At 41.3% G+C, this 17,702-nt stretch overlaps 1 protein-coding gene across 1 annotated transcript in view; it reads right to left on the bottom strand.

The window, feature by feature from the left end:
* Positions 1-17,702, bottom strand: part of Samhd1 (SAM and HD domain containing deoxynucleoside triphosphate triphosphohydrolase 1) — a 35,821-nt gene that overhangs the window by 15,655 nt on the left and 2,464 nt on the right. The window contains 6 exon segments of the mRNA XM_021664126.2: positions 1,963-2,118; positions 5,510-5,580; positions 7,117-7,232; positions 8,350-8,510; positions 12,203-12,275; positions 14,971-15,037. Coding sequence (XP_021519801.2) covers positions 1,963-2,118; positions 5,510-5,580; positions 7,117-7,232; positions 8,350-8,510; positions 12,203-12,275; positions 14,971-15,037 — 644 coding nt within the window.

Raw genomic sequence — 17,702 nt, 5'->3', positions numbered from 1 at the left:
CTCTCCGATCAATACCGTGCCCTCCAGCTGGGGTGCCACTCTGTGGCAGAGGGCATGCATATGTGGGGTCCTAGGCTTGAAAGCCAGCCCCCCAGAAAAGAATGAATACATGAATGCCTAGAGAGGGCTCCTGCTGCCAACCCGGCTGCCTGAGTTCTAGCTCCAGGAGCCACAAGGGGAGGCGTGGCCCTGCAAACTGTATGTGGCTTCCACACGCACACTGTGGCCCATGGGCAGGCATGTACTTGCACGCACACATACCGAAACATAAATAGATAAATGAAAATGTAACTTAAAAGAGTTTCTAAGTATATAAATAAAATGTCAAACCTACCACTGCCATTGAAAGGATGCTATTAATAAGTTTCCCAACACCAGCAACGTTTTTTTCTTGATTTAGAAGCTTTTTAAAATTATAAGATTTAATTACAAACTAGCAAAAAAAAAAAAAAATGTTCCTTGAATGGTAAACCTTAAGTTTGTATGTTAAAACAATAATGTCTTTCACTAGGTATGGCAACACACACCTGTAACCTCAGCACTCAGGAGGCTGAGTGAGGCAGGGGGATTGTCACTTCAAAGTCAGCATGGATTACAAGTCAGAGGAAAGCAAAAACAACCTCTTGTTGTGTGTATGTGTGTGTGTGTACATGTATGTATGTATATACATACTAATACATATTTTTTTTCACTTTCTTTTTTTTATTTTATTATTATTTTTTTTATCAGTTACATTTTATTAACTCTGTATCCCAGCCGTGTCCCGATCCCTCATTCCCTCCCAGTTCCTTCCTCCCTCCCTCATCTCCACCGTGCCCCTTTCCAAGTCCACTGATAGGGGGGACCTCCTCCCCATTCATCTGATCCTGTTTTATCAGGTATCTTCAGGACTGGCTGCAAAGCCCTCCCTAATACATATTTCTTACTTTTCTCCTCCCTCCCTTTTTTGCTGTTGTTGTTTTTGTTTTTTAAATAGGGTTTTTCTCTGCAGTCCTGGCTGGCCTGGAACTCACTTTGTTGTCAACGATAGCCTCAAACTCTGAGATCCACCTGCCTTCACACCCAGCTTTTTCCCCCCCCCTTTTTTTTTTTTTAACAGAGTCCCATGTAACCCAGACTCACCTTGAAAGCAGGTAGGGGCAAGAAGACTTTGAACTTCTGTTCCCCCTTCTTCTACTTCTCTAGTGGCGACTATAATAACCATGAGCCACCATATCCGTGTTACACATTACATGCTTCAAAACAGCTACACAGCTCCTCTAAACACAAACCACTCAGAGTGTTTCAAAGCTAAATTTTTGTTTTAGAAATAAGATAGCTGCTTCTCAGTCTATACTGTGTATTGTGTGTGTAGACCAGAGGTCACAATTGAATGCCTTCTGCCTCTCATAGTGCTAGGGTTGCAAGCCTGTGTCCAGCCATGCTGCCTTTTTTTTATTTTTATTTTTAATTAAATTGCTGCTGTGTTGTTTTGCTTATTTGAGACAGAGCCCCACTGTATGGGGCTGGCAGCCCTCGGAGGTCTCTCTGTAGATCAGGTTGGCCTCTGGCCCCCCGAGTGGTGGAATGAAAGGTGTGTTACCAAGCCTGGCTCTTTACACTCGTGCCGGGGGATCTGAACCCCGGTCCTCACGCTTGCGCGACGAGTGCTCTTACTTACTGAGCCACCCCTCCAGCACAAGACGCACACTTTCACAATCTGATCCTCTTGTTTCTGCATCCCATGTACTGAGGCTGCAGAGATGAGCTGTCATTTGGGGGAAATAAGACTGAAGAATTCAAGGTGAGGGGGAAAATACATCATTCGTCTTTTTTTTTTTAAACACTGGAAGGCAGATACATGTAACTTGTGTTTTGACATTTAGCACTCCGAGGGTAGCCAAGTGCGTAGCCCTGAGAGAATCCAGAACAGCTTAGATGGAAAGCACCAGCTGGCTCTAATTAGCATCAATGGAAACTTACCGAATGCTCTTTGACAGGTGTTTCAGGTGGCCCCATAATTTGTTCCTTGATAAAGGTAATATCTTCTTCAGGGTCGAGACCATAGTTTTTCATGGCAACTGTGAGTCCGTTAGAATTAACCAGATGCTTAAACATCTCAACCGAGCCCTGTTCGTGCTGCGGAGAGTCAATATAACACGGCTTGTTAACAGGCCCAGCTATCGGGGGGCTCCGATGAAACAGATTATTCTGGATTCTAGGTAATTCTCAGATGAAGTCCTGCTGGATGTTAATTATCTAGTTTCCAACTACATTGTTACAGCTTTTGGTCAATTTTGCCAATGTTTTGTCTACAAAACATTTTCGTTTGGTTGGATTTTTGAGACAGGGTCTCACTATATAGCTCTGGTTGGCCAGGAACTTGCTATGTAGACCAGGCTGGCCTTGAACTCACAGAGCTCCACTTGTCTCTGCTTCCCCAGCTGGGATTAAAGGCGTGGGCCACCACGCCCAGTCACAAGCAACTTTTACTAGTTTTTAAAATGAGTATGCAAAGGGATGGGTTTCACTGTAGCATTTTCACATATGCTTTATTTTACTGATCCTCTTCCCCTAGTCTACAAAACTTTAACTCAACCATGTTTATTATTTTACATACAAATACTGAATATACTTTATGAAACATAATCATTTATATTACCAAAGATTATTACCAACTCATACAGGTAGAATGAACATCATTCTAAAACTTAGTTTTTTGTTTTTTTCCCATCAACAGAAGAACATTTGAACTTAAAAGCTGTTAGTATTTCCACTCTGGGGTAGGCAAGGATATTTGGTAATTTTGCCAGGAAAATCAAGTGTCTCCCAGCTCTGCTGTCAAGATCTGAACTGAATTTTCATATTGGTCACCTGGTTGCCTATGTCTCTGCTCACTCATTCACACTCACTATGAAGATCCAATGACCCCTAGAGACATCTGCCCTATTGCACATCTGACCTAATCTTACTATATAGCCTGGACTGGCTTGAAACTTGCAATTTTCTCCTTATGGCCTCTGGGATCATTACAGTAGAATGCTGGATCACAGTTCGTGAATTCAAATAAACAGTCACTGTCCTCAGTACAAAAGCCTATTAGAGAATAGTAATAATTAAGTGAGTGTGAAACAAGGGGCTGGAGCAGTGGCTCAGTGGTTAGGAAAGCCTGCTGCCCAAGCAGAGCACCCGGGTTTGGTCCTCAGTACCAACAAGATGACTCACAGCATCCGTAACTGCAGTTCCAGGGAATCCAATGCCCTATTCTCACGTCTGCACCAGGCATGCATGTGATGTACACACACACACACACACACGTGCAGGCAACACCACATACAATAAACATAAACATCAGCTGTGAAATACAATCTGGGAAATAATTTAAATAAAAGTGAATAAGAATCTGGTAAGATTCATTATATATGGGAAGTTTTAAAGCATCGATAACTTAGCTCTGTGAGAAAAGGATTAACTATTATTCAATAACACTCTCCTTCTCAAGCAGGGGCTATGAGTTAGCAGTAGAGTGCCTGCTTAGCATGCATGAGGCCCATAGTTCAACTCCCAAAACTGCAGAGAAAACAGTTAAAGGAACAAATAAAGGAAACATATTATATCTGTACTATTCATACAAAAGAATTCATTCCATATGAGCTAAGGTGTTAACTGAAAAAGGCAAACCTTCCTTTCAAAAGCTGGGCATACAGCTTAGGGGTACAGTACTTAACCAGCATATGGAAAACATGTATACACACACACATAGCACACACACACCCAGCACACATACATTCCCAGCACACACACACACACCAACACAGCACACACACACACACACACACACACAATAATGGGTGAGTGGTTCCTAGATCCTATTAGAGAAAAAATTAAAAATTCTGGACAAGTAACTCCCTAACTGTACTGGACACTGGCTGAAAGTGAGCAGGTGTTAAAATAAAGTGTGCTAAGTTAACAGTAGGAGGAGGTGGGCAAAGACCTAACTTCCAATTTTATGGCCTTTACAGATTTCATCCAGGGTAAGGCTGTAGCCTGACATCTGGAATTTTCACACACCACTAGCGAGAGTGTAAAACAGATCAAACACCCTAGAGAAGCCGCCCTGACCAAGTACTCCTACTTTGGGGTATTCACTGAAGAGACACGAGAATGCACTTCTACAAAGTTGCTCTACAACAACACGCACAGCAGCAAAACCCTGAAGTTCACCAAAAGAAGAAAAAACAAGCTGCGGCTCATGCACCAGGACACGGCCTTAGCAGTGAAAAGCCGTCCTCGGCATTCAGCACGCACAAACCTCCCAATCATTATGAGGCACGAAGCAGCGTTTACTCTTGATTGCACTGACAGCCCTGGAGACCAAACCTAAGGACTCAGCTGCTGGGCAAGGGCTCACCACTGAGCAGCCCTGCCAGCCCATTGACCAACTTTTTAAATGGGTAGAGCATTAGAGGAAGCCACTCGCACCCACACCCACACCCCAAAACCACAAAGTGCAAACAACAGGAAATCATATTTGCAACAGATTCGAGAACACAAGTGAAACTGAGATACCAACTGTAAGAACAGACAGACTAACCTATGTCCACGCCAGTCAGAGGTGAACTGATTTTGAGAGGACACAGAAGAGGGGCTGGGCTGTGGCAGGGCCACGCAGTTCGTGTGTGCAGGGCTAGGGGGCTGATCCTCCGCATCACAGGAAGAAAGGCAAGGCATAAGGGAATCTCCCAAATGATGAAAATGGTCTACACCCTGACTGCCTGTGGACGCGTGTCAAACTCAACTCAGCTGTGTCCAGGTTAAGCCGGGAGTGATGGCGTAGGCCTCTAATCCCAGCTCTAGAGAAACAGAAGCAGGCAATCTCTCAGTTTTAAGGACAGCTTCGTCTACACAGTGAGACTAACAAAACAAAAATAACCCAATGCAACAAAAATTTGCATAATTTATTGGATGTAAATTCTACTTTAAAAAAAAAAAGGGAAGGCAGCGAGAAACTGGTTTGCCATGTATGGAGCTTTCTGTGCTTTTCTACTCCAGTTGCTAGAAAGTGGGAGGCCAACTTCATTCCTCAGAAACTGCTTCCAAGTGTACGGGTTCATCACCTGCAAATGTGCAATTACCAAGGGCTCAGTTAAAGCCTGAAGTGAGGGTCTAACACATTCTCAGCTTCGGGGAGGCTGAGGCAGGACAGCATTCAAAGCCATTCCCAACTGTACAGGAAAACCCTGTATTAAAAACAAAAGCTCCATTGTTAAAACAGAGGACACCTAACCTCATGGCAGCTGGGCTTTAAAAGACAAACTGGACAGTAATGTAACGGCAGAGGCGAAAGTGCACTGACAAGCAGGGAAGCCGCTTTTCCAGGCTTGAATGACACAGACACATGGAAATGGAAGCCCTGAACACTTGTTCCAGGAAGGATGCTAGAGCACGGAGAGGAAAAACAGAGAGTTTAACTGAATAACTAGATGAAATTCTGTTTCTTTCTTTAACTAGGGAACACAGGAATACGTACCCTCCACTTTTTATCTGGGCGAGCAATCGGGATAAATCTTCCATCAAACATATGAGAAAATGGCCCATGACCTAAAAACAAAAGCAGCCTTCAAATTAAAAAAAAAAAAAGTAAATTGGTAAAAACTGAGTTCTCTTTTTTTTTTTTTGAAGATTTATTACATACACAGTGTTCTGCCTGCATGTACACCTGTGTACCAGAAGAGGGCACTGATGACTATGAGCCACCATGTGGGTGCTGGGAATTGAACTCTGGACCTTTGGAAGAGCAGACAGTGCTCTTAACCACTGAGCCATCTCTCCATTTCCCCCAAAACCTGAATTCATATATATATTAGTTTATTTTGAATATTAATAGCCACTGTTGATCATCTATAAATGAATAAAAAACAACAACAAAAAAGGAAAAGGACAAATCTGTCCTTTCAATTTTCTAAAACAATAAGAGGTAAAACCATTTTGGAAAGTTAACCCTCCTTAGATCAGTCTGCAGTTTTGTATTAACTACAAGGAATGCTGAGAGTTTTTCATAAAATAAAATAATAAAATAAAAATCAAGGTTTACATATTTAGAGCTGGGGTTTCAGCTCACTGGGAGAGCCAATGCCTAGCACGCACAGGTCCTACATTTGAGTCCAATCACCAAAAACAAAAACCAAAGTACACAGGAACCAACCATCTTCTAAGAAGGGTAACTGAGCCTACAAAAAACCTCAGAACAGAATGCTGACAGAAAAACAGCGTTCTGTCCCTTTAGAACCTGTCCACGGAAACACAAAGCTCACGCACTCACACTCTCTCTCCTGTAACTAGAGGTTGGGTAGTCGTCTTTTTCTTTCTCAAGGATGAAAAGGATGATATTCTTCTGCTTGGATCTAATTGGCCTAAGACCTCCAGTGAGTCAGGGAAGTATTTCTTAAACCAGTTGTAGTTGTGAGAAGGGATGGGTTTAACAAAGGAATCAAAGCAATTTTAGTCAATGAGAAGGATAAAAGAAAAAAAAAAATCACACCTCCATTATCCTAAAGACAGAGTAAGAAAACTCCCTGTCAGAAAGCCCTTTCAGCCCAGCTGGGTGGCTCATGGTTGTAATCTCAGCGCTCAGGAGGCAGAAACACGAGGACTGCCATGAGTTTGAGGCTAGCCTGGGCTATATAGTGAGTTATAGGACAGCTTGGGTTACCCTATCTCACAAATTAATTAATAATAGGTAAGTAAATAATACCTTTCATGTGGCATAGTAAAGATACTTAGTATGGAAAATTCAGAAGTAATAGCAATGTTTCGTCCTTAATATTAGGAAGAATCCAAGGCACACTGTGATTAATGAAAAATTAAAATACTGCCAGGTGGTGGTGGCAGAAACTTTTAATCCTGGTGGCAGGGGCAAGTGGATCTCTAAGTTTGAGGACAGCCTGGTCTACAGAGTAAATTCCAAGACATCCAGGGCTACACAGAGAAACCCTGTCTCGAAAAAACGAAGTGGGGCAAGGAGGAGAAAAGAAAAATGAAGATAACTTGTACATTTCCTTTCTAGGCTGAGCTCTGAATGCCAAGCAGAGGCGGCATGCTGGGTCTTACAGGACACACTGGCCCTGAGGAGCTTACCGAGGTCGTGGCACAGTCCCGCAATCTGAACGCAGAGAATATCCCGCTCACTGATCTGCAGCTCTGGCTGTTTTTTAGCGAGTGCTCGTACAAGGCATCCTGCCAGGTACCCCACCCTGTGGAAAAAGAAAAAAGAGACCAAAAGTCACATTTTGGTTTGAAAGACGAGAGATAACTGCAACTTGAAACTTTTGGTTCTGAGAATTGGCTCTGTGATGTTCTAACACAGAAGGAAGGCAGGGGCTCAGCAGGCTGAGGTGTGGTTCTCTGCAACACTTGACAAGCATGTTTGAGACCCTGGGCTTAATCCCCAGCAAAGCAAACAAAAACGAAATAAACAAACGTAGAACAAATGTAAACGCACTCCCCAACACTTCTTTCTGAAAGGAAGTCCTTAAAAAAAAAAAAAAAAAAAAAATCTTCTTTCCTCTGCCCTGAACTCAGATCTAAAAGGTAGACAATTTGTGCCCTGGAAGGTTCTAGTAAGTGCTCAATAAATACCATTTATGATTTCAGTATAGGTACATGTATCTTGCTACTGGACCTGGAGAGATGGGGCACGCCTGTAATGACTCCCGAATTTGGGACCAGCCTAGGCTGTTTAATGAAACCCTGAACAAAAGGAGAAAGAGAAAAGCCTAGATAATGAATGAAAACCACAAAGTAAATTAAAACAAACGAATATTTAACTACTAATTATTCTCTGCCCACTTCCCCCAGCCCTACACGAAACGGGAAGAGCAGAGCAAAGTTCCAACTTCACTGCATACACAGAGATGACCCTCTCACCGCTTACAAGCGTTTTTCTAACTTCCATATTTCCTGACATAATTATTTCGTTTAAAAGGGTGACTCTATACCACAAAATAGGAGCCAGGCACGGTGGCGTGTGTCCAGAAACTCAGTTCTCGGGAGATGAGGAGGGAGGACACTGAGTTTGGGTTGAAGCCCTGTCCCAAAGGAAAAGAAACGAAAGGACTTAAAAAGGGATTAAAGGAATAGTAGTCAGAATTTACAGGTAGTTATGCCAGCAGCCAACCCTATTCAGTTTAAGTATTTAATCCAACAGACATCAGGTTTTCGGAAGGATATGAGGTAGTTTAAAAAACACATAAACAAAACCTGGGATCCAAGGTCTCAGTTTTCTCATTCTGTGAGAAGCGCTCCCTGAGAGAGCAAATGAGCTAGCAGGGGTAGGCGGCATGCTCCCCTCGCCTGCCTTTCCCTTCTTACCCGAGACTGTGTTCAAACCGGTTGTGAGAAGCTCCGGGGAAGACATAGTAGCCGCCTCCCAGCTGCTTGATGTATCGGAGCCGCTGGAACTGGGGCGTGTCGATGATTCGGATGAGGAGCGGGTGGAACTCAATGTGGCCATGAATGGGATCATTAAACACCTGGAAAATTATGTTTAAAAAGTTGTCCTCTGACCTCCAAATGCCCGCACAGACACATGCATGTCCCTCTCTCACACATGCACAGAAACAATAAACACAACTTTAAAAACTACCTTTAACAGTTAATGTTGTAATATATACAATTTCCTTTTTCATATCAAAACGAACAGTGAACATTACCTATCCTTATATAATAATCACTTTGATAGTTCAATTTCATTAATGAACAACTAAAATAAAAAAATTGTGATATTCTACTTGTTTTTTATTTTATGAGTGTTTGCTTATATTTGTGCACCATGTGTGCATGGAAAATATTAATGTTTCTAATCCTGCTCTGTAAGTCACTTTAATGCTTCTCATAAGCTACACCAAGTGTATCACCACTAACAACACTCAGGGAATGGTATCAAAGCCCACAGGAAGAGAAGGAACCAAGATTATCAAAATGAAATCCTCTGGACATCCTTATTATATAAGACCACGTTCAGTGATCTCTAAATATTTAATCACAAACACACACACCTATTCCTCCTAACAGAAGGTCAACCTGACCACCACAGACAAGTGAGAACATATTTTGCTACTAAAGATTGTCAAAGACATTATATAACCTACTTTTAATCCATTTAAGCCTAAAACACCTTTACTGTCAATTTCTCAAGTGGCAATACTTGTTCATAAAATACTTACTTCATCCTAAATCCATTAAAAACAAAATTAAGTTATTTTTGAAAAATGGACTCAGCGAAAACTCTCTTTTGAGCTGGAGAGATGGCTCAGCAGATAGAAGCAACTGCTGTGTACTCAGGACCTGAGTTCAGTTCCCGGGACACACAGTAGAAAGAGAGCGCCGACTCCATGGAGCTGTCCTCTGACCTCCGCAAGCCCACGCTGGCACATCCACGCCCCTCCATCACACAAACACAGACACAAGAAAACCTTCAACAGTTAACATCAAAATGAACAGTGAACACTTTATGCTTTCATATGATAATCATTTTTTTTTGGTTTTCTGAATAATAATCATTTAAATGGCTCTATCTTATTAATGAACAGCTAAAAGAATTTTTAATGGAGATTCTGTTTGTTTTTTATTATGTGACTGTTTGCCTGATCACGTGTTTACACACCGTGTGTGTGTGTGTGTGTGTGTGTGTGTGTGTGTGTGTGTCCACTGTATGGGTGGTGGTCAGAGGACAATCTGAATGAATTGGTCCTCTCCTACCATGTGGGTCCTCAGGATTGAACTCAGGGTGTCAGGCTTGTCACTGAGCTATCTCACACACCCTGATGAATATTAAAAAACTATTTATTAATGTTAAGTATTAACTTATTGAAAATGTCACATAATTTTATATTGTCTTCCTAATTTTTAGTGAATACATGTGATATTTAAGTGTTTTGACCACTATTTTACAATTGGTCACATCTATCTATCTATCTATCTATCTATCTATCCATCCTTGGCTTCTTGAGACAGGATCTCTCTGTGTAGCATTTGCTGTCCTGGAATTAGCTCTGTAGACCAGGCCGGCCTCAAACTCACAGAGATCCACCTGCCTCTGCCTCCCAAGTGCTGGGACTAAAGGAGTTTGTCATCATTGCTTGATGGTCATTTTATTTTTACTATTACTGCTTGACATAAATGATTCCTTACATAGTCACATGGTCTACTTATGACTTATAGCAGCTGTATGGTATGCTAGTCTAGTTCTAACCAGCAAGGTAATATAGTCCCGTTGACTGTTTAGTCTACTGTACATGCTAAGCAGAGTGGGTAAGAAATCAGTCAGGAACCATGCCTGTACTCCGGGAGAGACAGTAAACCCTGTCCAGAGTAAGAGAAACAAAATTCCCAGCACCCACACGGCAGCTCACAACCACCCGTAACTCCAGTTCCAGGGCACTGATGCCTTCTTCTGGCCTCCATGGGCATCATGTATGAAAGTGGTACAAAGATATACATGTAGGCAAAACACTCATAAACACAGAAAAAAAAATTAAATAAAACCTGAAAAACAAAAACTTGTTAGATATGATGGTGCATGCCTTTAATCCAGAAATATGTGGATCTCTGTGGGTTCGAGGTCAGTCTGGTCTACAAAACAAGCTTCAGGTTAGTCAGGGCTATGTAGTGAGATACTCTCTCAAAAATGATAGATAGACAGACAGACAGACAGATAGATATAAAAATTAAAACTTAATTGTTGGCATAACGTTCTTTTGGAATATATACACCTGACCCTTATTCATTCAAATGCTGATTTTTCTCCCCCACTCTCTGGTTTCAATCTGGACATTGCATTATGGTACTTATTCTAAGCATCACCTGTCTCAACTTTGTGTAAACATGCCAAAATAAAACAACCACCACCAATGTGGAACAATGGAGAGGAAGGAGTAGGAGGGAGAGGAGGAGGGAAGCAGAGGAGAGAAGCTGGGAGAGCAGAGGCTGGAGGAGAGGTTTTGAAACAACGTGGAGAGATTGACCGGACCCAAGATTATCACTAAAAGCAATTATAATGGGTAAAATCTGAATAGCAGGAAACGATGTGGGCTTGGAGGTTTAGGATGGAGTAACTACTGCCCAGCATTGTGTTCTAGGTTAATTAAATAAATTCTAGTCTCTGTGGGGTGATTTGGTTATATAGCTGTTTAGGATTAACCACAGCTTTACTAAAAGATAAATTAATAGTAAACATTAATGACCAAATACAACACCTGACAAGTAAAATTAATCCTATGTTTGCAGGTTACTAGGACGTTTGTGTCAATGCAGATGACTAGAATAATATCACATGGCTAGAGAGATGGCTCAGTGAGTAAAGACACTTGAAGCCAGGACTCAACGACCTGATTTCTATCCTCAGCACCCACATAGCGGAGGGAGAAAACTGACTCCCAAAAGTTGTCTTCCGAACACTGCACTTGGGCTATGACACTTGTATGTACTATGTACATACATACACACACACACACACACACACACACACAAGATGACATTGTAAATCCAAGTTTTGTTTGTTTGGTTTTTCTGAGACAGGGTGTGGTGGTTTGAATAGACATGGCCGCCACAGACTCGTGTGTTTGAATGCTTGGCCCATAGCAGGTGGCGTTAATAGGACATGTGGCCTTGCTGGAGGAGGTGTGTCACTGTTGGGTGGCGGGCTCTGAGGTCTCACACAGGCTTACGACAAGCCTGCAGTTACACACAGTCTCCTGATGCCTGCAGATCAAGACGCAGACAGAACGCTCAGCTCCCTCTCCAGCACCATGTCTGCCTGCATGTCATCTGCTATGATGATAATGGACTAAACCTCTGACACCATAAGCCAGCCCCGATTAAATGTTTCCTTTATGCTCATGGTGTCTCTTCCCGGCAATAAGATCCTGAGACACAGGTTTCTCTGTGCAGCCTTGGTTCTCTTGGCTCACTCTATAGACAAGGCTGGCCTCAAGTTCACAGAGATCTGCTTCCTCAGGACTGGGATTAAACATGTGCACCACTACACCTGGCTGACAAGGTTTGTCTTAGTTACTGTTCTATTGCCCTGTATAAAAGAAATCATTTGACTGGGGTCTCACAGTTTCAGTGTGTGAGAGACCATGAGCAAATCAAAGTTTTAACTTGTGCTACAAAAGACCATTTATATAAAGCCAATGCTGCTCGTGCGCTAGCGCCCTCTTACCTTCATTAGATCAATGTGAGATTGAGGCAGTGTTTTGATACAGTCAATCATCTTCTTCCTCTCTTCCGAGGAACTAAAATCGAAACAACAATAAGTAAACGTATCAGTGCTTGCTTAGTAATAATCCCAGGAGTACTGGAAGCATGTGGGCAGCTTTGGAGTATCTACACCAATAAAAAGAAAAAAAAACAAATTAGAAGGAACAACCAATAACTCAAACATAATCCCAGAAACTTTCTCTGTTCCCATAAGAAGTGTTAGGTCGGGGAGGAGGGAGGGGTTTATGGGGGGATACAAAGTGAATAAAGTGTAATCAATAAAAATAAAAATAAAATTAAAAAAAAAAGTGTTAGGTCACAAAGCAGGGCCCCAAAATGACAATGCTGCTGACAATGGCCTAGGTGGATGGCCCAGGCTCAACCCAGGCCAGATTCTTACCAGGTAAACAGAAACTTCAACTCCGCATTCCTCAGCAACCTCATAACATCATTTTGTTGCTGTTGTTTTGTTTTGTTGGTCAGGACAGCCCTATACCTGTCTCTACCTCGGATGGTCATCTAGTTTCCATTTAACCTCAACAGCCTGCATCAGCTCAGGGACCTCCACCCTGTGGACTGTCACATAAAATCCACTTGCTTTTCTCCACTAGGCTGCTGCTCTCTGATGCGGCCCGTCAGTTTATCCCCCAATAACCTACCTACCTAAGGAGTGGTCTGGTTGGTGTTTTGTTGCTCTTGCTTACACGAGGTTCCTGCCGAACCAAGGGGGCCCATCCAGTTCTGCTGAGTTAGGACTCAAGCATGAACTAGCATCTACGAGGGTTTAAGTTTTGTATTTCATCTTCCCTTATCTATGATTCTCCAGCCGGGGACATAACCTTATGGGAACTCTACCTGAACCGCTCAGAATCTTATAATATCCTGCTTCATTAGCAATGGCTCAGTGCTTGAACACATCTGGCTGAGATGTTAACAAAAACAGCAGCAGTAGGCATTAGCATCCCTGCCCATTCTACTGCTCTTTTTTCAGGCTGAAAAGTATATATTTTTGTTAAAAGTCTTAATAGACTTGAAGTCAGAAGCACCACAATTGGCTTCTTTGTTGTACTGAAACTCACGGCAAAAACTAAATACAGGAGTGATTTTCTCAGGATGTACAGAGACATTATTAAGCTGATAAATTAGAAAAGAACAAAATTAATACACCTTAGAATGTGTGTGTGTGTGTGTGTGTGTGTGTGTGTGTTCTCCATAGCCGAGGCTGGCCTGGAACTTAAAGTGTAGCCGAGGCTAACCTGGAACTCACAACAGTCCTCACAATATAACAAAGTTCACTTTCTGGAAAAACCTTCATAAATCACTATTTAATCAAAAATTTAAGTAATACAAAAAGTGTTTGTCTAAACAGGACTCCCCATAAAACTCAGAGTCCAACACAGAGCTTAGGATTTGGGGGTGTATAGCCTGGAAACAGTAGTTGGGGACTAGGACCCGCCTTCAATCCCAGCAGAGGCAGAGGCAGGGGGATCCACCGCAGACTTGATGCTCCTTTGGGGTACTAGTGTCCCATGAAAAATAACTATTGAAAAATGAAGTCTGGACTAATTCACACATTACGCCTCCATAAATGGTTTAGGATTTTATCTATCACCTTAAGCACTTTCACCATTCCTAGCTACTGCATCATGTCTCCTCTTACCTTTGACTTTCTCCCTCGTCTAGAAAGCGTGCACCTTCATCAAGTCTAACCTTGATCCCAGCAATGTGGATTCTCTCTTCTATGCTGCCCAGTCCAGCCAGGTCCTCTCAGGCTGAGAGGTGAGCCCGTTTGTTTGTTTGTTTGTTTATGAGCAGTGAAGTGCATTTTTAAACATAATGCCAGATTGTTAGTATAATTTTTAAAACTGAGAAACTGATGGTGTGGGTCAGAATTCCATCCACATAATTTTTATTCCTACAAAAGAGTATATTTTTCCTTTTAGGTGTTCACTGTAATGGCTTTGAGATCCCTTTTTCTTACAGTTCTTATCTCTCTTCTGGAGGCCTCAAGGTTTCCTTTCCCTTCTTAACATTTAAAAACATTCAGTGCATCCTCACCTCGGATTCTAGATTGTTCTGTTGAATGTAGGAATTACTTGAAGTAGACAAGTGACTTGCCAGTGTCTTTTGGGAGGCTGTCTTAGTTGGGTTTCTATTGAAGTGGTGAAACACCATGACCAAAAGCAACTTGGGAAGGAAAAGGTTTGTTTGGCTTACACTTCCACACCACAGTTAACACTCAGCTAAGATCTTTAAAGGGATTTCAATTCTTACATCCCAGAACCTGCAGCCACACAGAGATATCTGCAGATATGTGTGTACAAAAGCTATAAAGGAACAATTACATGCTTTAACAGTTTATATACACAGACACACCCAGTTCTCAGACAGTCTTAAGAAGACCTACAATAAAAAGAGCGGTAACTTTTAATTTCTTGCTGATTTTTTTCTTGCTGGTTCCTTTATATTTCTAGTGTGATAATCCAATTATTCTGAATTTGAGACTAAAAGTTGGTCACTACAAACTTCATGAATGCTCATCAGAAAAGCTCTTTGAACTAAAATCCACATGTATATCTAAACACAAGATCCATACAGCAAGAGCATCAGGCACTTTAAAACATGTCACAGTACTGAAACAAGAATGGGTAGAACCCAAGATCTCGAGCTTTGTCTGTGAATGACAAAGTGTAACTGCTCTCACTCTCACAGTCATTTTGTTATTCTTACCTTACTCCCAGATTTTCCAGACTTTTCTCATCCAAAAAGGGCAGAAATGAGCCATTGACTTTATTTCCTATGGAAGAGGAAAACGTAAACTCAATCTTCACAGCACATATTTTCCAGTTTCTTTCAGTTTGAATCCATCAGGATTTACTCAGCCTGTATTGACTAAGAACCACAACAGCAGTAAAACCATGTGACCTACAGTCAGGCTTCTGTATCCACAGATTCCTTAGTTATGGTATTAATAAAAAATATTCAGAAAGAAGCCCTGTGCCTGTACTGAACATATAAATACTTATGTTCATTATTATACATAATTGTGAAACTACTGTACAATAGCTATATTTTATGATGTATTAGAAGTATGAGTTAAAGTATACAGATGTGGGTGTACCCAGGTTAGATGAAAACACTGTTATTTTATGTAATGGACTTAAACATCAGATTTTAGTTATCTGCTTGGGTCTTGGAACCAATGCTTCTCAGGTACTGGGACACAAATGCATCATACTTTAAACCACACACACACACACAGAGAGAGAGAGAGAGAGAGAGAGAGAGAGATACTTAAGACTATATGTAATATATTTATAAGATATAAAACATAAATCATTTAAAATATTAATAAATATGTATATATTTAACTTATGTCTGTGTGCTGTATGTATGCACCAGTACCGACACACGGAGAGTGCTGTGTCTTCTACCCTCTCTGCCTGTTACTCTGAGCCAAGGTCTCATTCCTGAACTTGCATTTGGCAGCAATTGCCAGCGATCCTCTTCCTGTCTGTATCCCACCTCACAGATGGGTTTACTGGAGCCTACAGGAAACTTTCATCTTGTCATGTAGGTGCTAAGATCTGAACTCCAGTCCTCGTAATTACGGACCAATCAATCCCTCTTAACCACTGAACTATCTCTCTAGCCTTCTCTACCTCATTTCTTTATTTATGGTTTGTGTGTGTGTGTGTGTGTGTGTGTGTATGTGTGTGTGTGTGTGTGTGTGTGTGTGTGTGTGTTTGAGACAGGCTCTCACTATGTAGCTCTAGCTATCCTGGAACTCACTATGGTCACTCTACGAACCAGGCTGGCTTCAAACTCACAGAAATCCACTTGCCTCTGCCTCCCAAGTGCCTTATCTCTGGAAGCCTCCATAGTTCAAAATTTAAAAAAAGAAGAAGAAAAGAAAGGAAGGAAGAGAGAAAGAAAGAAAAGAAAAGAAAAAGGTTCCTAAGGATTGAATCCAGGTCTTCCTACATAGCAGGGAAGCCTTCTACTGCTGGGCTACATTCCCCGGCCTGTACCTTTTAATCCTCTACTTTTAAAATCTTAATTAGGTAACTAACCTAAGAACTATTTTGATGAGGCAGATGAACATTTATTAATTATCTGTGAGGAAGACAATGGGAACAGTAAAATGAAACCTAATTATTTGTGAGGTTCTGCCAGGTCAGCAGCTTCCTGTTTTAAAAGTCAGGGCTGGAGGCGGGGTTAGATTTAAACCAGTTGTTCTTAGAATCATCCAGTTAAAACCAGACTGAGGAGTACCCAGAGTTTTATTTCTAAAACATCCTCTGGTGGTGGTGGGGGGGGGCATCTGGAGAGATGGCTCAGAGGTTAAGAACGCTGGCTGTTCTTCCAAAGGTCCTGAGTTCAGTTCCCAGCAACCACAGGGTGGCTCGTAAGCATCTACAGTGAGCTCTGGTGCGCAGGCACACATACAGACAGAATGCTGTAGAAATATAAATAAATCTTAAAAACAAATAAAACACCGTCTGAGAGTACACAATAATCTGTTTTGAAAGAATTATATATACATATATTTACATATTTTTTTCTTTCCAAATAGCTAATTCTAGCTCTTCTTGAGCTCAGATTAGAAAACTCTGGACTATTTTCACAGAAACAAAAACCTTGTTTCTCAGCGTAACAAGAGAAAATGAAAAGTGTTTTTCTGAGAAAAAAAAAAAGGTTTTGTATCTTTTCTATCATGAAAAAGTTACTCAATGTAAAAAGTCCAAATAATATTAAAAAGTACAAAACGCCAGTTTACTTAAGTTCAAACTGATACCTACTGTTAACATTTTGAGATAATGCATTTATCTATACACAACTATATAATTTTACATATAAAAGATTGTCATATAACCAGTTTTTCCCCATTCATTATCCTAAACATAGTTCTCAATGACGAAAGTCGGTATCTTTCTTAATGGATACTTCATATTCTACGACATATACAAATCACGATACATGTTATATGAGCGTGCCCTTGTGTGGGGGTGCATTTGCACATCTGTGCACCTGCCTGTTGAAAGCTGGAGGTCAGTGTCGGGTGTCTTCCTTAAGTACTCCTATTTTTCCAAGATTTATTCACGTTTTCATGTATGTGTCTAGGAGTCCGTGTGAGCTTATGTGTACAATGCAGACAGAGTGCTCGGCCAGGAAACCTTAGGATCCTACTGGTCTCTGCCTCCTCACTCCTGAGATTATAAGTATGCACCATAAGCTTGCAAAATGGGTAGAACAGTACTTCATATAAAGTACATACATAATAAATGTTAGCCATCACTATTTACTGTAAGCCAAAAAGCACTGCCAAATAGTTCATAGTTGAGCCAATGGCCATGTCTATCAACTTTACTGGTATATATATTTCACCTGATAATCTTTTCTAATTATTAAATTAAAAACCAGTTTTTTTAATTTTCCTATTGAGATGGAACTTCAATACT

The sequence above is a fragment of the Meriones unguiculatus genome, chromosome 4 (genome assembly GCF_030254825.1).
Source record: "Meriones unguiculatus strain TT.TT164.6M chromosome 4, Bangor_MerUng_6.1, whole genome shotgun sequence".
Classification (NCBI taxonomy): Eukaryota; Metazoa; Chordata; class Mammalia; order Rodentia; family Muridae; genus Meriones; species Meriones unguiculatus.
This window is presented reverse-complemented; position numbering and strand designations above follow the sequence as displayed.